Here is a 22,054-nt window from a genome sequence, read left to right as displayed (position 1 = left end):
GTTACTTTCACCAAGGGTACAACAATTCTGGATAAAAATGCTTGATAAGAATGTTTGTCTATAGAATGAGTGACCATTTAATTTGTTAATTTTTTTTTAGGCGAATTGACAAAATTAAATAATATTATTTTTTGCTAAATTTGGTTAAACAGATGAAAACAATATTGCTATCACAAATGGCAACACGGGGTAATTTTCAAGTAATCTGAGCTTTTGCGAAAAACATGAAATTCAAGAAAGTTAGTGTAAGAGACGTGTGTAGAGGTACGTAATGGAGACAGTTTAAAGTGAAACTAAAATTAGGCTTTATTGCGCCTGTCCCTTTAACACAGCAAAACATTCAAAATAAGTAAATGAAAAACCTACTCCACTTTGGAGAATATCTACACATGTAGCCCAGCCTCTCTAACTGGGTGGTTAGCGAAGCTAATTACCAGCCCAAATATATATAGATATAGATATATAAGATATACAACAGTTCCATAATAAAGTCTTATCTGTATCTTGTAGCTGTAGAAGAAGGCCTCTCTGCTCTCCTGGGTCTGCACCCTTGTGTGCTACAGCAATATCAGGATCCGGGTTTAGAAATATTGTCCCCTTTGTCTTGCTGTCGGCCTGCAGTCTCTTTGCAGCTCAAGACATCTGTTTGTTCCCCAGGTCAGCCCAGTTATGGACTACTAGGGAACTCTCTGGTCTGTCCTTCCTGGGTCAGCTCCAATTGTGAGCTCAGGAATATCCTCCTGTTTCTGGGAACAGGCTTTTTCTATAGTTCTAATCAGGCAGGTGGAGTTGGTTGATTGCTGGTGTGCAATTAACCAGCACACTGCTGGATTAGAGGCAAGTTTCTTAACAGGGATAAGTCTCTGTTACAGTTAGTAAAAAAGAAAAAAAAATCACAAACCCTTTTGAAGACATTCACACAATTCTATCCAGTATAAAGACACTCACCGAGTTGAACATATCATAGTTTTGACAAGGGAAGCTAAGGAAGCCGCTTGGATTTCTGATACTCTCCGTGTAGTACTGGAAAGCACGGAAGTGATTACATGCTATCGTTTGAATTATATCTGTGAATAAAAAACACCAAATTGCTTTGTCCAACACCAATCATATATCCATCTCCACATTATTGAAAGATACTCAAAACTGTATATATTCTTGTGGCAAAAAAATACTTTTAATAAAAAGACATACTACAGTATACTTGCATGCTTTGTGAAACATTTCAGGTAATTGCTCTGGTCCATATTTGTATAGGTTAATATTTATCTAGTGTAGGACGAGGTGATAGATGTTGCTGAAATCATGCAATATACAGCTACATTTGTAATAGTACTTTGACTACTGATGTAAACTGTTAGAAAGTATAGTTACTGTATATATACTGTATATAATGTATATATACTGTAAAGTATATATACTGTAGTTAAGTAGCTACATGGAAACAATATTGTGTTCGGAAAATCGCAGTAACTGGCACCCTTTACAAACATCTAGATTGCTACAGTATGCTCAGACTTATGGTCTATACCTATAATAGGTGTGAGGCGCTCAACAGGTGTAGAGTCAGGCGCTCACCTGGTTGAAGATGCAAAGATAAAATGAGTTTATTGTAACCCTTCTCAGTGATTCAGTTCCTACTGGGGGACTCCTGCAGAAAATATGCCTGCGGAGAGAAATGCTGAGAAATGTTACAGAATAATAATAATAATTGTTCTTAACTTTGCATCCTCACCTGCTGTAACAATGTATGTCAATGTTTGATATTTTGCTTTTGTCCTTTTGTACTGCGCTACAGAATATGCGGCCGTGTTATAAAGATAATAATAATAATAATTTGGAACAACTAGAGCTCCCCTGCGTGAAAGATTGTGCCTTTAAATGCATTACAATTGGCAAAACTGACAGGAAGGCACTTCAGGAAATTGGTTGCCTTCAGAGATACTCCAGGACTTTTTGGCCACGATAGCCAATATGGTCCAGATCCAAGCTTTAGGATCCGACGGCCTTTAATCCTATTCACATGACTGAGTAAACGCATGCTAAAGCTCAGCACCCTCTTGTGGATGTGGGCCTATGAGGGAATTTGAGATGTAACCGCACACCAGGATTGTTCAAAGGGTGAGTGAAATGTGTTAAATGAAAGTTCAAATCCTTTCATTTCTTACCATTGATATTCCCTAGATTGGAAAGGAAGTTGGCCTTGTTTGCACAGCCAGGCATATGCTGTCCACCATTAGGGTAAAAATCAAAGTGACCAATCGCTTTTCCTATCCCAAGTCCTGCAGAAGAGAGAGAATCATGGATTATCCCTTACTATAGAACCCTCAGGCATTGATCTTTTATGAGCTGGGTGATGGTCTCGGTTATTTATTTTATATATACTGTTACCAAAAGGTGAGCTTGAGTCAGTGTGTATCACATCAACAAAGTCTGCATCCGATGCATCAAGCCTGACCTCCTCAGGGGTATCTTCAAAGAATAAACGAGCTGCATCTAATCCTTAATAAAAAGGTAAGAAATATGTTAGTATTTAATTCCCCAGTACACATTACAGAGAGATACTGTCCCTATTTTGCCTGGCAACTCATGACAGGAGATATGGGATTGGATAAGAAGAAAACCAGATAGAATATTAAAACAACCCATTCAGTTTGAGAGACACAGAGGGCTTCCAACTGCCAGTCAGAGACCAGACATGAGATTGGGAGTGACAGTGTGAGAGGCACACAGAGAGACAGCCCAGGTGACAGTGATAGGGGCTTTAGAGAGACAGGCTGACCCTCACAGTGGTGAAAAGAGGAGGCTTGTATGCTAGCTAAGGACAGAGAAAGTGAGAGACAGCAGAAGAAAACACATTCTCTACACAGAGAAAGAGAGATCCAGGTACTTACTGGGCTGCCAGACAACTGGGAGGTCTGTGCCTGCAACTTGAGTGTTCTTTACAAATTATCCATGCACCTCACAAATGTTTAACCTTTAACAGACCAGCAACGTGACTTAGTAACTTCGGAATCGGACACTGGGGCTAACAAAATGGACACTAACGCAGCTCCCTTGTTTTTTGTGAGTTGCATACTGTATGTATATATGTTATATTGTATAAGAAAGCGGTAAGGGTCGGCAGGTTACGGTTGCCCAGGGGTCATAAATAACCTGTAAATAATACACAAGTCTTTTCTGGTTTAATTCAAGGGATCCAATTATGGTGTTCTAAGGTGGGAAGGAAAGGCCCTGCCACTACACATATAGACTGGGGAAATAGAGGGTTACATATATGAGATCAAGAGAGAGATAGAAAAGGATACCCTTTGTATTGGGAAGTATAAGTGTGCCATGACATGTGCTTTGAGTTAGCAGAGTTCTCTCTCCCTGTCACATGTATACCATATATAGAGTTGTTTACTGCAAAGGAAGTGTGACTCATCAGTTTATGTATGCATTTTACTACAACACTTAGCACTGATTGGAGGAAGCCTAACACAAAATACTATAAATAAGAGCCTACGCTGGGGATAGGTCCAGAAGCTTCTCCAAGGACTGTGCAGGTGCCTTTGGCTAAGCACTCCCCTTGCTCTCTCGGGATTAGACTAGACTGATTGGGGGCTTCCCCGGGTGTTTGGAGCATTTTTCCTGTTGTATGCTGTTAAGCTGTGCAAGCAGTAACTGAGAACATAACCGAAGCTAAGTAAAATCCCTTTTTGATTACATCTCTAAGACTGTTTACTGACTCAAAGTGTGCAAGTTTTTGGCTGAATCCAGAATCTTTGCATTACACCTTTCATAAAGTGCACTCTGACTGTCCAATTACACAGTTTCTGAGAGTATGAAAGTGGCTTAATATAACCAATAATAATGGTTATTACATTAAAATGTAACTTTTTATAATTTGTGATAAAATAAACACAATATCCATATACAAACGAAAAATGGGAGGGGGTTTATCACAGGGAAGTCAACAGCTAAATACTATATTTAGGCTTAGATGAGAATTGTAAATTTACATGAAATGTAACTGAAAGTAACAATTCACTGGTGTATATGGTTATTGTAGTTGAGAAGATGGCTATCAATATAGCATCATGGAGCATTCAGCTACTTTGAATCTCCTTGAGCAATGATTAATTACTACACTGGTTATTCAGATACATGTTACATTCATGTTCAGATGTTCTACAAAAACCTGTACTAAAATGAATAGGATTGTAATAAAATGGCAAGATAATAATAATATCTATTGTTCTTCTGTCATCTCAGATATTCTGCCTTCTGCTTCTACTCTTTCCTTAAACAACATTCTATCTCTCTCCTCTGTCATCTCATAACTTCCTTCTTTTTTGCTATGGCTTTCTTCATAAGCATTCTTGTTTTTTCATCATGTCATCTGACTATCTTCTTTTTGCTTCTGATTTCTTCTGAATACTTAAGCCCTTTTTTCCGCTGACTCTTGACTTCCTTTTCTGTTTATTGTGTCCTCTGATTCTGAAGGTAATATAACATATCATACACGTCCTGGTTTTGTAGGACCCCTGTATAATAAATATATATTGTGCTCAGCGATTCCAGGGCCTATTTTAATTGGAACTTGACGCAATGTATCATATTGGTGATATACAATGTGTTTATCTCACTGAATGCGACCATTTCTGTGTACCCACTATATACACTAGAATGCCCCGTGTAATTAGCATGTTCCTCACTCATTTACTCACCAATATAATCCTGAAACCTATCCCAGTTATCAGTAATGTAGCTTACAGCTCCAACTGAGAACTTGTCTTTTAAAAGGCATGCCACAGAATTGAGAATGCAATTACTTGTAACATTGTGTGTCGCACATGTCCGGGGTGTCAAAATGTACAGCTCGCGTACACAAAATTTGAAACACCGAATACTTTACACTAACATTTTTATGTCAACTACAAATGCTGTCAGTTTCTTATACTGTATTATAAAATAAAAAATAAAAAAACATCCTAAATTCAACCGTGCCCCTTGTTAGAATGAGCTACACTCACATCTCCTCTCTACCTCCATTGGTTTCCGTTGGTTTTCAGGATGTTATTGAGGTAACCAAGCTGATGCTGGCACAATGAAGCCCTCCACCTCCTCACTCCATGCTACCCAATAACTGATACATCCTCCTGGCAGGCTCCAGTATTTATAGATAACCAATACTCTGTTCATTATGATGTCACTGATCAGCTCACAATGCTGTGCTCAGCTGCCTAGTACCTAGCTAGCAAAAAGCACAAAGTAGTTTGTGGAGAGGAGACCAGCCACCCAGGAGACTCAAGATATAGATTCTTTTTAATAGTAATATGATTGAATTGATACTATTATAATGTCCATAAAGCAAGATAATAATTTTGGTAATACCCATAGGTATCCCATTCATGTAGGAGGTATGTGTATTTTCATATGTTTGCAAATTCATTGTTTATTCTTTTAACCTGGTGTAATGGGAGTTCCATATGATATGTTTAGAAATCACTGTTGAAATCCATCATTAAGTTACTTCCACGTATTCTCACAGAAGTCCTGTAGATGGCAATAAATGTTGGATGTAAACTGTGCATAATTACATCTCTCTACTTATTCTTAATTTAACAGGGAATACCTCTTTGTTACATACCTGATATTCTCCGGATGCCTCGATGTCTTTTCCCAGCCTCTCCAGCGACATGAGCTCCGAGGCTGTGGCCAATTATATGCACTTCTGAAGCAGTGTACTGAAACTCCTCCTAAGGACAAAAAAGGGAAAACGAACAGTTGTTTTTAGCAGAGATAAAAAAAAACAGTATTACAAAGCTACAACATGTCAATATGTTAAATCTTATTAGACTAGAAAACTTAGTTCAATTTGTTTAGTGGATGGATTATTTAAATTATTCCAACCACTCTAAGCATTATTTATTGTCAGTGTTTTTTTTCCTTCTGTGATACTATAAGTGGGATTGGCTTTTGTGGGTTAAATTGGTATAATTATTACATGGTAGCGTAAGAGTCAGATATGAGAACTGAAGGTCGTAGAACAAGAATCAAGTCAATTCTGTAGAACAAAATGGAGGATTTAAAAAAAATCGGAATGTAGAAACAGGGCCACCAACGGTGGGGGAGCTGGCGGAGGAGGGTCCCAGCGGGCCAAACAACTTGTAGGGCCTGTCTACCCCTAACCCCCACTCAACAACACGTAATGTAGTAACGGGGCCCAAGCCAAGACTGTAGTCCTGAGCCCCTGGAGCTGCCCTGTGTAGAAATACCCAATGACACTCCTAGATTGTCAGTTTGGATAATGACGTTTTAGATTAAAGGATGGCATAGTCGAATAGAAATCTGGGTTTTAACATGGAAGATAATGCTGGACTCTAGTGAGAAAAGATAACTAGTTGCAGAAGAAGCTAAGAACTGGTAAGCATCACAAACGCCTAGGCTTTGTAGCAACTAGATATCCAGTTGACATCTGGTGACCTTATGTCAGGATTGGGCTTAGGTCCCGCCCCAGTGACACATCTCACGTCGCGCTGCCAGGAAGGGAAACACCGCAGGGACCGTCTCCACGTCCCACCCCCGTGACGACAGGGGCAACGCAAAGCGCACCCTAGCTACGCACAGACGCCGCACGGACACGGGCAAACAAGGGGTTAATTTTCTCAATTATTCCTCAGCTGCTATGCACTCCACCTCTGCCCATCAGTGGACAGCCTACGTCTGATTGCTCATTACCCTGTAGCCTGGTGCCTCTCTACCATTGGCTGCTGGTTCCTTACATGCTCAGTCAGCCCTCCTGCAAACTAGCTGAGCATAAAACTTGTTTACGTTCGTGTGCTTACCTCAAGCTTCCTGCTGCCCTGCCTTGTCTTGTTTGCTCCTTGTTATATTGACCTCAACTTGCACCCGGACTCCTGACTTCTCTGATTCCTGGACCATGGCTACGGACTCGACTATTCTCTCTCTATACCCCTGGACCCCGGCACCGCATCAACAACTCTCCGATATCTCCACTCCTTGACCACGGCAAGTACCTTGACCAATCTGACCTCTCCTACCCTGACCCGGCTACACGACTACCACTCTGCATTCCGGACGTGTCTGCTCGGTTGTTGGTCGGTGGCTACAAACATCCCCACGTCAGCCTCGCGGTCCTGTTTAGTTTGTGGTGAGCACCCGTTACACCGTAATCTCACAGTGGGTGGGAGAATTATCCACTGAGACATTCTGAAGACTGATATAGTGGGTAAAGTGTAAAATGGCAGAGGAAATTGAGTTGTAATTGGATTACTGAATACTGACAAAAGGGCATAAATAAAGAAAAAAATAGATTTGTCTGAGTATGTATGAAATCATCATACAGAGGGAGAAATTGCCATTGTTTAGAACCAGTCAAGCACAATAAAGGTGCAGGGCTAATGTGCTACTTTACCCGCGAGAGTGCGCCAGCGGCAGTATGCAGGCTCTTATCCTCATAACACAACACACATATTTACTTCATCTCACCATCCAACATTCAGCACCTTTTCAATTGCTACACAATGTTTTATCTTTCTAAATTTTTTTTTGTCCTTACCTGAAATACTTTTAGCAGAAGGGCTATCTCAGCTCCCACAACGCGGACATTATTTGTTGCCTGCAGATAAATATGTACATTTCCTGAGCCATTTCTCCAGTCAACCCCAATACAGTTGACATCCTTCACTCGTAAAATCTCCTGGTAAAGACAGATGTGCACAAAAATGTTAGTTTTTCATTTATATTGAGACATCACATAGAAAAATTGTATTCATATTGTAGAAATTTCATTAGAGCTTCTATGCATATTCTTCAAACCATTATTACTTTGACTTATCAATAATGAATGTCTTCAGCTTTGATCCGATACCAACCATATGTGCTGTGTTACTAAAGACAAAACTGGTGTAAAAAACTGCAGTTACTACAAAATAAAGTTTTGAATGTATAAAACAATCTGCTGAAGACCATCTCCTGGGATACTGGCTACTTGACCGCTTGCAGTACCGATCACGTAGTGACAGCAAGGACCCCAGTGGAGCATCCGCCACTTCCATCCTGAGTAAACAACAATGGAAACACTAAGGATTAGATAGCATTTCTGTCTCTGATAAGTGTAATGCGCTTGTACGATTTAGTCCCAGTTTTGCCAGCAGAAGATAAACAGGATCAAAATGACCTGCAACGCAGACAACATTACTGCAAGATTTTTTCACCAGGCACACACACTTTGCCAAACCTGATGTAAACACCAAACAAGTTTTCTCCCACCCTTCTACAAATACACAAGGTGTTTGGCCAAATAATAGGACTGTTACTTTATGTAGCCAGGCCACCTGTGGCTACTATTCTGCCCTTGTACTGGCAGTAAGCCCTGCTAGAATCAGGCTGCCAGTAGTTGATATGGGGATTTCCCCCTCCTTGGTGCTGCACTTGAGTGACAATGGGAGGCGGTGACATCAGGCCCGGACATGACCAATTATGAGACAGACCTGGTGCCCTCGTCCTTGCTGTACTTAAGGGCAGAGCCACCCAAACTTTGGGAGTGCCTCTACCCACGAGAGAGGCAGGTCACACAGCCAAGAGCCTGACTATTGGGCCTTCTCTGGTCCTCTTCCCTCCGGCGGAGAGTGAGTTTGTACCATACCTCTGCCCCTGCTAGAGGGGCAGGGAAGAGCGGGGACTGCTGCGGGTGCCCTTAGCCTGTAGTGAAGGTCCAGGGACTATCCTTCTGTGGGTAGCTGAGAGACTGTTTTGGGCAGAACTCTGCCATGTACTGTGGTGCACAGAGAGAGAGACAACAAACCGTTCCTGTTTGCATATAACTCCGGCCTGGTGTGTGATCTTACTAGGGGGAGAGGTAAATTGGTTCTACCGTGGGAGATCGTCTTCAGTTCCCTGTAGCCTACGGCAGATGGAGGCGCTGCACTGCTAAAGAATATGTAGAGTATGAACACCAGAAGCCTAGTCTTGTGTCCCCACTAACACCGGCGGACGACTCTGCCCTCCTGATACCAGCAGGTATCATGCACCACACGTACAGTAATGGCCAAATCTCCCACCGGGTGGGGGAAACACCGTTACACTTATATTTCAGTTCATCTAGTAAATGACATGAAATGACATTGGTTCGTGACATAAATGAGGTGTATACTCTTACCCTGCACATGTTTGACACCCAGTTATCCTCTGCTTTGTCCGCCATCCCATGTACAATGAAGCACGTCTTTCTAGTTGTTTGGAAGGATGAGGCTTTAATGCTGGTCACCAATTTTGCGCTGATCTCCTGGAAACAGGTGTAATGTTTAAATGTTTATAAGTTAACCTCACTACTGCCATGCGATGGTGAGCCAGGTTAGAGTCACGTAACTTTGGCTCAATCTCGTGCTAAAAATACTACCTTTAAAAATGTAAGCTGCCATAAAATTGCATAATATTTATATATGTCAAGGACGACCATTGAAACTAAAGCTGTCCCTCATTTTATTCTGGTCTGCAACTATTACATAAGTCTATAATATATATTATCTCCTACTGTGCATGCAATGTCTTGTATATAATGTATAACCCTGCTTACTTAATGTAACTAGGTATTTGTAACCATGTATCTGTCATCATAACTCTGTGCCCAGGACATACTTAAAAACGAGAGGTAACTCTCTATGTATTATGGTAAAACATTTTATTATTATTATTATTATTGAAGTACAAAAGGGGTAGTGTTGAGTGGTTTCCAACCAGCCATCAGCTGAGAGTGTGGGTTCGACCACTTGGATACAAATAGGTTTGAAAGCTGCAGGAAGACTATTGTTGGAATTAGAAATGGGCGGACTTTTTGCCAATTTGAATCTGCTGGTGTTTCTTCTCAAGTTTGACTTTTAGCCAAATCGCTGAAAAAAGTTGCCTCTAATTTTTATTTTACATTTGATAATGTGAAAATTTGACTAAATGAAAGTGAAAATGTGTTCAACTACGTGAAAATGTTACTCATCGAAAGCGAAGAATTTGGTTTCAAAATAAAGCACACTTAAAAAAACCAAAAACCTTGCAGCAAAAAAAATTGCCAAACATAAACTTAGGAGGAATTGCTGCTTTTCACGCAGTTTTTGAATAGCAAAAGGTCCAAACAAACCGAGTTTGCGGAGAAATGGAAACGTGTGTCCGTTGGCACCTCCTTTGCTGAAGGATTAATTGGGATACTGTGAGCTCTTCAGAGCAGGACTCACAATACCTGGGCTACTTTCATAACACATGACTAAGTCAATCAAGTATCAAAACACTGACAAACCTGCTTTTGATTGGGGTTCTCCCTTGTGTAGAGGAAGAAACGGGTGTTTATGGTTTCCGGGGTCCAGGGCAATGCTGCCACTGGTCTTTGCATTGTCCCAGACCATGGGGATCCATCTGAAAAGCAACCTAGGGTCCCGTAGCAGACCTCTTTACCTGTGAGACACAAATCAAATATTGTAGCAAGTCTGTGTGAGTGATGGCCTCTCTTTCAGCTCACCACCAGAGAACTGCTGTCCCCCGGCACGAGAAATAAATAATACTACAGCAACGAAAAATATATATTTGACTTTCAATTAGATGTTTTTCTTTCATACACATCTGATGCCAGTTTCTGCTCCAAATTGCACTATTTTGCCTCGACACACAGACCTGATAATGACTACAAAGATTGAATGATGGGAAATGGCCCATGAGTCATTGCTTCAACCATTTGAGTTTCAGGGATTTTTTAGCTATAAACCCCCAATTATTATGAATGGGATACTGTATTCAAAAGTTGTGGTATTTTTTCTTTGCAGCTTCTTGTGGGATGAAAAGGAAGGTAAGCATCAGCTTACAGTGTCATTAAACACCCAAATGTACACATCCTTTAAATTTAGTTTCCTTCTTAACACCTCTTCTATAAGAGGGTATTGTTCAGCCAGTTCTGCTCTTTTCTTTTCATTCTCTCTAGTAGGAATTGAAGCATGAGGTATAAGCTGCAGCACTGTAGATGGCGGAGAATGGAGCAAGATAACAATAATGAGTAATGACCGGAAATTTGTCTCTCTGTCTCTCTGTCAGGGCCATAACTCTAAGATCATGAAACCTAGACACCTGAAACTTTGCAGGCATACTAAGGGGACCCAAACGGTGTGCACCTCTGTGTTCTTTTTTTATTTGTATTAAACAAAAGAATTCTAGGAGAAATTAAAATTTCTCTGACAAGCATGTCAGCCAGTGGGTATTGTACCTGGTAGGCTATGTATCAGGCACGTGACATCATAATGCACATAGCCTGGTGGAAGATAAGGTCATAAAGAAAGAGAGTAAGTCAGTTGACATGTTAGGAGAAAGCAAGAATGAAAGAACTGAGGACATCATAAGGTGTTAAAGGAAAATGATGGGAGGGAGGAAGAGAGATGAGGGGGAGAAAGGAAGGGAGAGACGGAAGAGTGAGATGAGAGGGGTGGGAGAGGATGGAGGCAGGAGAGATGGAGAGCCATGTGAAGCCCTGCTTTATAACTCCACAGTACTGCAACCTGTGCCGGGCAGCCGGACACTTTAGCTAGCATTTACTAAATGGGTTAAGCTTTAAAGCTGCAGTTCAAGCAATATCCTACATGTGTGTTTTTTTAAAATAAATTAGTTCTGTACTATGAGAAAATACTTGTAGCATAAAAAAAATGTTTTAAAGACATTTTTAATGTATTCGAATGTAGCAAGCATTTTTGTTTCTACATAAACCATTTGCAAAGTCACAGCCCCTTCCTCTTCTGAGACAGGCTCTGTCTCTTGAGCCCTGCCCTCTCTCTAGCAGTGCACTAATTGTATCTAGTGCCTGTCTGGTCACATGATCTTCCACACAGAACATTGAATCCTGGGTACTCTAGTGCAGCCCTAACAGTGAATGAAATAACCCCTGATTCGGTGATCGATTACACGAGAACGGAGCGATCGACAACTTAGCTGATCAGTTGTCAGTGTGCAGATTGTATTGATGCACGCATTGAATGGAATTTTTTTTTTTTAAATGGCAGCTTGAACTGCACTTAAGGCACCTTACAGCTCATTCAAGAGAATATGACCCTGTATGTTTTATATCACATGCCATCTGGTGGCCAAACACTAGAGTACAGGCTTTCCACAGGGTGTTACAAGAGGATGGAAGAGTGGTGCTGAAAAGCAAGACGAGCAACGTGGCGTCAAATTAATCAATGTTTTGACAGAATAAATGCTATGATGACGTAAAGCCATTTTCACTTTGACAAAGGCATATTTACATAGCACTAATATTGCACTTTGCAGTCCTGTGACATTTAAACTAAAAATGTTGCCCATATTGCAGGCTGGACTTATGCTTTGCGGGATCTTCCCTGTGAAAAAGTTAAGGGGCTTAACTTGAAGAGCGGCTCTCCTCCGGCAGCGTCACGGCATCATTAAGTCACAGCGGCGTGTGATGTCACGTTACCATGGCAACACGGTGTTATTTGACGTCGGTCACCGTGGCAATGCAAAGCTACAGGAGGCAGCCCGCTCCGGAGAAGGTAAGACCTTCCCATCCTCTCGAAGAAAAATAACTACACACACACCCCTCAGTGAGAAGCGGTCCTGCCGGTCTGGGGGCCCGGCGCTCCCTCCTCCAGTTCCTTACTCTTGTCGGTATTAGCACAGGGCCCACGAAGGCGCGGGGCCCAAGGCAGCCACCTCACTCGCCTCGCCCTATGGCCGGCAATGGGACAAACTTTGCCTAAACTCCAGCATGAGACATGTAAGGCTAAGGCCCCGCTCCCTCAGTCAGCGCGCCCGCACTGCAGACAGGCAGGGCGCTGACAGACACAGACCGCGATATGCGGTCTGTAGGGAGCCGGGAGCTGGAGTGGGAGGGAGGGGGGCGGGAGTGGGAGGGAGGGGGCGGGAGTGGGAGGGAGGGGGCGGGAGTGGGAGGGAGGGGGCGGAAGTGGGAGGGAGGGGGGCGGGATCTGATCGTGGTGCCGTCCACCCCCCGACACATATACATACACACACACACACACACACAAACACATACATACACACTGTGATGCCGACACCACATTGCAGCCTCTTTTGTCCCAAATATGGCAGAAAACACTGTACTTTCTAAGCAGGGGTTTATTTACAGGGATAAATAATATGAATAGCCCCACCGTCCCTTTGAGAAAAACCATATAATAAAATCAAATCCTATTTCCATTAGGAAAGCTAACTACACATTTCAGCAGAAACCCTTACTAACCCAGCTGCCAGCTAAGCCAGTTGTCAGCCCCAAAACATGTACATTGCATACAGTACAAAGTCTCTGCAGATAATAACAAAGCGCTTGCCTTATCTTTAGTCCTCTAAGGTCCTCTGCAACCAGACGTCACTGCTTCAGCACAGCTCTCTCAGCAGTGTCTCTCAGACTTCTTTTACCAGCCTCCATTAGCTGGGGAGCTCCTCTGTCTCATCCCTTCTCTGGGATAAACTGTCTCTCTGTGCCTTCCAGCTTCCAGCCTTTTAAAGCACTTCCTGACTTTTCAGAACAGGTTGATTAGCTTCATTAGTTATCACCTGAATAGCCTTTCCAAGGAGCATTAAATTAACTCTTTGTGGTGAAAAAGTCCAATAGCTTACCCATTCAGCCCCTAGAGGACAGCGATGGCACCACATATCCCTCACCCCAGCGAAACATTATCCTGTGAGCGACCTGTGCACTATTCCTGTGCACCCACCTCTTTGTCAGACTTCGGCCCTTCCCTCCCCCCTTTTTTTTTTCTTACCTTCCAATTTAGGCATTTTCTTTTTGGGGTAATTGCCAGGCCATCTGGGCCTGAAGACTGGTACCTGTCTTGTACCGGCCTGAGTCTAGGGTTGAAGCTCCGCCTTTGTTGTGTCCCCTTTTTCAAATGTTCCTGAGCATCCTGCCGTCTATCAGCTATCTCTGCCTTCTTCCTCTTGTGCTCAGAGTCTCCCTTACCCTGTAGATGATCCTTGACCTCAGTTAGCTCATGGCGTTCACTCACCAGTGCTTGTTTGGCCTTTTCTTGTGAAGACAGCAACTCCGCTTTAGCGGTGATGGCTTTTGGACCTTTTTCCATCAGCGTACTTTTAGGGTTGGTTTTCACATCATTTATCTTCAGAACTTCAATTTGGGTGGGGGTTTTACTAACCCCAAGTGCACACCATGATGCCTCTCTATGACAGTCAGCAGACTCGTAGGCTTTGGCCTTTCTTCCTTGTCCCCTTAACTTACTCCGTTGGGAGTGTTGCTGGACAACCTGTGAGGTCTTTCTCATCTTACAAACATGGACACTCTTCAGTCCCATTCTCGACTGTCTCTTCACAGCGGCTGCCTTCCTGTCAAGGAATCCACTTTGGGTCCCATGGGTATTGCAGTACAACTGGCTTCTTACTGTGCTACTATGTCGCACCTTGGTCTTCCCATTCCGTGCCTTGTGGAAAATAGACTGTAGCACTGCAACGGTATTGCAGTCACGCTTCCTGGTGCGACTCACTTGCTTTATCTCTACCGCCCTCTTTTCCATGGGTGGTAATGCCCTCTTAGGGTGGTAACCTCTTTCTCCAACTTCAGCTGAGAAACCTCCTGATGGGCAGCATTAGAGTCAAACATAGCATCCTGCTTAGTCTTCAGAGCCTTGAGTATCTCATCCAGGTCACGCTTTTGTTCTCCGCCATCTTGCGGCCAGCACGCTCAGACTCCAGGTCCTTCCTCAGGTCACGAAGCTGTCCTTCTGCATTTCTTTTTTCACTCAGTGCAGCTGCCAGTTCATCTTCTTTGGCGTTGAGTCGCGACTCCACATCTCCTAGCAGGTTCAGCGCAAGGCTTAAATCTGTTTCTTTTCCTCTATTTCTGACCTGCAACTGCCTGTGCTCCTCCCAGACCTTGTCCAGCTCCAGCTGCAGTCGGTCCCTCTCATTGGCCGTGTGGTCCAGCAGCTTACGGGTATCAGCCATCTCGGTTTCATAGCACAATGTCCAGCAAGCCACCTGGCGGAATGGTCACCTCCTCCCTCTCGGCGAGTTGTATTTTGCGCTCAGCAATCTGCATCTGCAGGACTTCAGTTTGATCCTGCAAGTCCCCTCTCAGGGCCCTCACCTCTTCACGGTGCTTGCACTGGGCTTGCGTCAACACCTCCTTCATCTTTTGGAGCTCTGCAGTTTATGTCGCCAGTATCGCCGCTGCTTTTGTTTTCCCGGCTTCTTTCTCCTTGGCATACTGACTCATGGAGATGGAGCTGCCTCTCTGCTCCTCCAGTTCTTGCTCCAGTCTCTGGACCTTCTCACGCTCCCTCTCATACAGAATCACCTGGCTTTCAAGCTCCGCCCCCAGCGATGCTCTTGTGGCATACAGCGTGGCCCTCAGCTCCTCATGCTCGTCTGTGGGGACATACTGGGTACTCAGCCGTTCCTGTAGCACTCACTGCTTCTCCTTGGCTGCTTGCAGACTTGCATGTTGCTCTTGCAGCTGGCTCTGCCATACACTGGCGACACACTTTATTCGAGCTCGGCGAGTCCCACGAATTCGGGTATACCCGGGTGTATTGAGGTTTGTGACTGTTTTCTGCCCGAGTGCATTGGGTTATTTTCCAGGCAGGGATTGAAGCATTTTATTCCCACTGGCTGCAATACTGCACAGTATATATATATATACTGCATTACAATTCATGAATTTATGCCATCTGGTAGACACGCGAAGCATTGCAGCCTATTAAATCCTAATCATTATCATTTAACAGATCAGCCGCCCGTCAGCCAGGCATGAACCCAGGCTGGGAAGGCAAACGCAACGGGGCTTGTCAGAGGTGAGGAGCGGCGCATTCCAGGTATCTGCCAGGTACATACTGGGTATTTGCTCGAATAAAGTGTGTCGGTGCAGTAGGTGCGCTGCTTGATTGTGCTGCTCCAGGAAGACATGTTGCATCCTTTCTGCATTCTGCAGGGCTTCCTGCACCTCTAGCTTTTCCTGGATCAATTGCTTCTCCACTTTCCCTGCTTGGTGAAGCTTCTTAGCATCTTTACTGATCTGGTCAGTCAAGGCTGAATTTTTCTGTCCCAGGCTTGTATTTGCTCTTTTTACCTTTTCTAAACGAATAAGGATCTCTTCCTCAGAATCCTTCAATTCAGAGACCTCATGGCGTGAGAGTTCCAGCTCTGTTTTGAGCGCGCGAGCCTCTTGGTGAGAAATTTCTAAGTCTGTGATGAAGTTCTGCACATCTTTCTGGGACATCTCATAGCATAGTCTCCAGTCAGGACTTGTTCTCTCTGGTTCGCTCGGCTCTCTGAACACGGTGGTAGTGGCAGCCTCTGTCATCTCTAGGCGTGTCGTCATTCCCGTGACTATTGCGCCAAACACTCTGGGCTGTAACTTCTGCTTTAAGGTAGCAATACTGGGCACACATTCTCTCTCATCATCACCGTCATCCTCATTATCATTATCATTATCATCATCATCATCATCATCATCATCATCATCATCACCGTCATCGTCATCCTGCTTGAAGGGGCAGTCTTTGGTATGATTCAGCTTTTCACACCATAAAAATCTCTGGTGCGGCTCCTTTTGTGGGATCACGCCAGGATACCCATTCCTGAAAGGACATTGTTTTGTGTTGCCAGGCATATTACACATAAAACACATTGTTTCCTCCATTTTCTACCTTCAGGTGTATTCTTCACCTTGATCTACTGGAGGCGCTATTTCATTTACACACAGCACTTGCTAGCTGCAAATTCCCTCGCTTCAGCACAGCTCTCTCAGCAGTGTCTCTCAGACTTCTTTTACCAGCCTCCATTAGCTGGGGAGCTCCTCTGTCTCATCCCTTCTCTGGGATAAACTGTCTCTCTGTGCCTTGCAGCTTCCAGCCTTTTAAAGCACTTCCTGACTATTCAGAACAGGTTGATTAGCTTCATTAGTTATCACCTGAATAGCCTTTCCAAGGAGGATTAAATTAACTCTTTGTGGTGAAAAAGTCCAATAGCTTCCCCATTCAGCCCCTAGAGGACAGCGATGGCACCACAACACACATACATACATATACACACACACACGCTTTAACCTGCAGCTCCTTCCCTGCTCCCCGCCCAAGGCGCCTCCCATCTAGCTCCTTCCCTCCCCTCCTCCCCATTGGCTGACTCGCGTACCATGTGACGCGTCGCCGCACGGGAACACAATTCTCTAGTATCCCCTGCTGGCTGACGCGTCACAGTACGTAGTCAGTTGGCAGTGAGGAGGAACTGGGACCGGATCGTGAGGCTACAAGGCAATGGCGAGTAGCGCTCACGCGGCCGCCCGTGCCACCGGGCGCAGCGGGTCCCAGCCCTAAGGAGGAAGCTGAGAGTTACTCATATCCAGTAATGTATTCTAAGAAAGTTAAGGTGAAGTAATTACAATGTTGTCTTAATATTCTATCATGTTTCTGAGCGTGATACAGGTAAAGCAAAGAGATCAGACTTACCTTTAATCATCCCCGGCATTAAAAGCGAAGTGAGCAATATCACCAGCATCTTAAAGAAAATAAATATCAAGGGTGATCATTTGCCTCTTGATTTTCTGAATGTTTCCCTAACATTGGTCTTTTTGCAGTTATATGGGGAAAACCCTTTCTGAGAACAAAAGCTGAGTAAGTGAAACAATAATAACACACAGAACTTTTGCAGACGAGTACTGATTAGTGTAGTTCACCTTGCAGTCAAAATGGACGAAGTAACTTGTGCAGAGCTGCAAGAGAATTAAACCAGTTCTTTCCACTTCTCAGCCAGTGAGGTTAAAGCAGGAACCATAATAAACAGGTTCCTGGAGGTGGATCTAAGGAGATATGTAATGCTTTTTTTCAAGCAGACACCTTACAGCCCATTCCATTGAATAAGCCATATGGTGTCGTAATTGTTTGTTCTTGTATAGCGCTGCACAGCATTTTGCAGACCTAGTCCCTGCCCCGTGGAGCATACAATCTATGTTTTTGGCGCCTGAGGCACAGGGAGATAAAGTGACTTGCCCAAGGTCACAAGGAGCCAACACCGGGAATTTAACCAGGCTGCCCTGCTTCAAACTCAGTGCCAGTCAGTGTCGTTAATCACTGAGCCACTCCTTCTCTAGAATAGCACTGCTTATTAAATATGGCCCCCAGTGTTAATAAAACTATATACACTTATTCACAGTGTTTGTACGTGTAGTAACAGGAATCACGTTAGTAAAATTCTAGCAGGTATTCAGATGTGCTATGTACAGTAGAGGCAACTCTTATTCTAACAAAAACCAGTGGCAATTCCCCAAAAAAACCAGGAAACACCCAGGTACATTCTGAATACATGCCTTAAACTTTCCTTAAACTAGCCCCAGCATTTCTGCATTGATTAATGGCCTATCAGATTAACAGCGGGGGTCCCTGGCAGTCCCATTCAAACTGAATTGGACTGCCAGGGATCCCTGCTGTGTTAATCCTATGGGTCGTTAGTCAATGCAGAAATGCCTTAAACGTGCCTCAAACTAGCCCAGAACATACCCAGCACATACTCAGAATGTAACCCGGCTAGTTTACGGCAAATGTTAGAATAAACGTTGCCTCTACTGTAACCTGTGCTCTGTTCCCAAAGGAACACGTTTTTGTATGGAAAGATGTATTGGGTTGAGTTCTGATTGTTCTGCTAAGGTATTCTGGGAAAGAGGTAGGCCCATATTTACTAAGCAATGCTATGTCATTCGGCAACCTTACAGCCTATTATGCCCTTTGTTTGACAATAAAACGCAGCAAAGTGGCCTGGCTTTTCCCCATGATGCCGTAATGATCCCTAGTTCCCCAAAACACTTTGGCAGATGGAACCCTATTGGCCACAGTTATGTGTATGGTCTAGCAGTAGCAACCAATAAAATATAGACCTAGGTTTGTCCCTTATGGACGGTGATCAAAATGCATGTACTGCTGACCAACTGTTCAAAATACATTTAGAATAGAATAGAATTTATTGGGGGCTACTACCCCTTAATCTCGAGCAACGCATTATTGCACCTCCACAGGGGAAGTGATGAGAATACTGGGGTCATCTCAATTTCTGAAAAACATCTGTTAGAAAATAAATTGCAGTACCCAGGTAAATTGCATAAAATCATGGTTAGCATTGATAGGTAAGGAATTCCCTGGAGCTATCAATGCTAGCATATGCTTAGAAACATGATTGATCCTAAACGTGACTCTATTAGAACATGATGAGGAGTAACTTACTTTTGCAGTCGAGTCCCAGCAAAGTCAGGGCAGCACCACTCTGTAATGTAACCGCCTCTGAGATAAAAGGCAATGGCAGAAATAAGGAAGGTGGGAAGAGATCAGATCCCTCCGAGCATTGGCAGAATACCAACACGACAGAACTAGTGTGCAAATACTATGTGATGCAACTGCAGATCTCATGTGAAGGGACAAACAGTAATTACTTATTGTGGAAAGTATCCCTATGTTGCACCAGAGCAGGAACTACATATTTTTGCACCCAAGGCAAGTTTTGCACCCCCACCCCCTCCCCCTCCCCCATCCACCAAACCTCCCCCGTGGCGAAGCAATCATGTCATTTTAAATTGCAGTTTTGAATCTTTTGTTATGTCCTATTTTCTTCTAGTGTTCAAACCTGGGAACCGATTGGGACATAACGGGTGGAATTGGGCATTTTAACCATCCCTGAGAATAATGTATTTATAGATAATCGTTATCACTTTCTGCTCTTAGAGAAGTAAGATTGTGGATAATTCCATTTTAACAGTCACAATGTTAGTGCAAGACCATACAAAGAGCTCAGGAACATGTGATCAGCAGGTAGTTTTGTGCAGCCACATGTATTACACCTGAGTTTTTTTTATTATATTTGGTATCCATTAGTCATAAGTCTACATAAGATGAGAGATGTTTACTTTATCAGGGTATTTTCTCTTGATGTTGGCAGGGGGTTAGAAGACATTGGGACAGAGTTTCAGTAGAGGTCAGCACCCAGCGGCTGTAAGTTTGTTAGGAGTCAGTGAGAGACCCTCTATCCCCTCTTTGTGTGGGTCGGCACTAGCAATGCAGGTGTATGAGTAGTCAGGACATTGGGATATCACTTTTAATGTTTTATTAGCAACAAACAGAAATTGGCCCCTGGCCCTTTATGATACAAATAAAACAAAACCCTAACTCTCATTCCAGCATTAACTTTACTATGCCAGTTTCAGATTACTGGCACGTGGATCCTTACTAACCCCACCAGGCTTGGCTACACCAGTCCTGGTCCCACAGAAAACAAACTCCTTCACACCAGCACTCTGCTCTAAAGTCCTTGGTACATTCTCTCCAGTGGGTGGAGGATTTCAACATCAATCTGATGTTTCATACTTCTTAGCCTTCCTCACAAGTCTTGAATAATACTTCTTCATAGAGCTGTCCTGTTAGAAAACTCTCCGATGTTTCTTCCACACTGACGAACCTAAAGTCTCCTCTCTTACGGACTTTTCCTGCTTTGTGAGCATGCTTCTTAAGCACCTTTAGCACCTTCCTGCACCTGCGGCAAGTTAAAGCTGCAGACCAAGTAATATCCTACATGTGGTTTTTTTTAAATAAATCAGTTGTGTACTGTGAGAAAATACTTGTAGCATTTAAAAAAAAACAACAACTCTGAATGACATTTTCAATGTATTATAATGTACCAAGCATTTTTTGTTTCTATAGCAACAATTTACAAAGTCACATCCCCTTCCTCTTCTGAAACAGACTCTGGTACACCCTGTTTTGAGCCCTGCCCTCTTCCCTTCCTTAAAGCTGCAGACCAAGCAATATCCTACAAGTGTGTTTTTTAAATAAATCCGTTCTGTACTATGAGAAAATACTTTAAAAAACAAACAAACAAAAAACAACAACTCTGAATTAAATTTTAAGTGTATTATAATGTAAGAAGCATTTTTTCTTTCTATGGCAACCATTTACAAAGTCACATCCCCTTCCTCTTCTGAAACAGTCTCTGGCACACCCCTTTTTGAGCCCTGCCCTCTCTGTAGCAGCGCACCAATTGTATCTAGTGACTGGCTTTTCACATCATCTTCCCCACAGAACTTTGTATCTTCGGTCCTCTTCTGCTGCACTGACAGCGATTTAGTGAACCCACGAACCGAAAGTTCGCCAATCGATCACAGGAGAACGGATCGATTGGCAACTTAGTGAATTACTTATTGTGTGGATTTTATTTATGCATATATTAAAGGGAAAATAATAATAATAATAAAAAACAGCAGCTTAGACTGCTGCGTTAAGCTCCAACTGCCTCTCTGGAAATACAACATTGGAGGTCCTTGTCTTAAGCTTGCGACCTTGATCCCTGGAATCTTTTTAAGAGGACTCTCCATTCTCTTCACACTTTGTCAATGAAGCCAACCTGTACAGTTCGAAGACCGACAGGTCCTGTACATTGGCTGCACCCTCCCTAAACACTATAGTCACCTTGGAGCGAGGACATTGAGGATGGGGATGGCAATAAGAAGAAAGAAGACAAAACATTTTCTTCAAGAAACACCCTTAGAGGATTATTATTCAATTATTGACTTCAATCAATATTGGACAGGTCTTCAAGCAACTGGGGTAAGTGTTTTTTCACCCCTCATTTACCCCTTGTATGATTACCGTACCAGCCCTGCACGAATGCCTGCATCCTGAGAGACAAGGTAAATAAGAGACGCTGAGCATCACCTGGACATAAAAAACACCTGAATAAACATTGGATCACTTTGATGTAGTCCTCTTCTGATGGCTGGAGGGAAAGGGTGTTGTTACATATGTAAGGTAGAGAAACTCTGAGCATGATGTCGTGTCTCTGCAGAATGACCTGGACAAACTGGTAACTTGAACAGGTAAATGGCAGATGGTGTTTAATACAGATAATTGTAAGGTTATGCATTTGGGAAGCAAGAGTAAGCTGGCTGTATACAAACTAAATTGGACAAAATTAGGTACATCCTTGATGGAGAAGGATTCAGAAGTGCTTGCAGACATCAGGCTTAGCAATAGTGGTCAATGTAAGTAATGTT

The 22,054-nt window shown here is 43.2% G+C and overlaps 1 protein-coding gene and 1 long non-coding RNA gene across 3 annotated transcripts in view; one reads left to right on the top strand and one right to left on the bottom strand.

Moving 5' to 3' along the window:
* The window catches only part of LOC142501721 (pancreatic lipase-related protein 2-like), a 34,158-nt gene extending 14,742 nt beyond the window's left edge, over window positions 1-19,416 (bottom strand). The window contains exons 1-9 of one of the 2 annotated variants that reach the window (XM_075612003.1): window positions 19,239-19,416; window positions 17,475-17,523; window positions 10,298-10,452; window positions 9,170-9,295; window positions 7,568-7,708; window positions 5,636-5,744; window positions 2,392-2,502; window positions 2,169-2,282; window positions 949-1,067 (exon numbers count right to left, since the gene is read on the bottom strand). In XM_075612003.1, coding sequence (XP_075468118.1) covers window positions 949-1,067; window positions 2,169-2,282; window positions 2,392-2,502; window positions 5,636-5,744; window positions 7,568-7,708; window positions 9,170-9,295; window positions 10,298-10,452; window positions 17,475-17,523 — 924 coding nt within the window. In that variant the 5' untranslated portion in view covers window positions 19,239-19,416. The remainder of the gene's footprint in view (window positions 1-948; window positions 1,068-2,168; window positions 2,283-2,391; window positions 2,503-5,635; window positions 5,745-7,567; window positions 7,709-9,169; window positions 9,296-10,297; window positions 10,453-17,474; window positions 17,524-19,238) is intronic. The other variant, XM_075612004.1, reaches the window with a different exon arrangement.
* Window positions 2,671-5,906, top strand: LOC142501723 (uncharacterized). The gene is made up of 2 exons (XR_012803561.1): window positions 2,671-3,066; window positions 5,614-5,906. It is a non-coding gene; the product is annotated as an uncharacterized LOC142501723 (long non-coding RNA).
* Window positions 19,417-22,054: the final 2,638 nt, after the last annotated feature.

Source organism: Ascaphus truei, chromosome 8 (assembly GCF_040206685.1).
Source record: "Ascaphus truei isolate aAscTru1 chromosome 8, aAscTru1.hap1, whole genome shotgun sequence".
Taxonomy (NCBI): Eukaryota; Metazoa; Chordata; class Amphibia; order Anura; family Ascaphidae; genus Ascaphus; species Ascaphus truei.
This window is presented reverse-complemented; position numbering and strand designations above follow the sequence as displayed.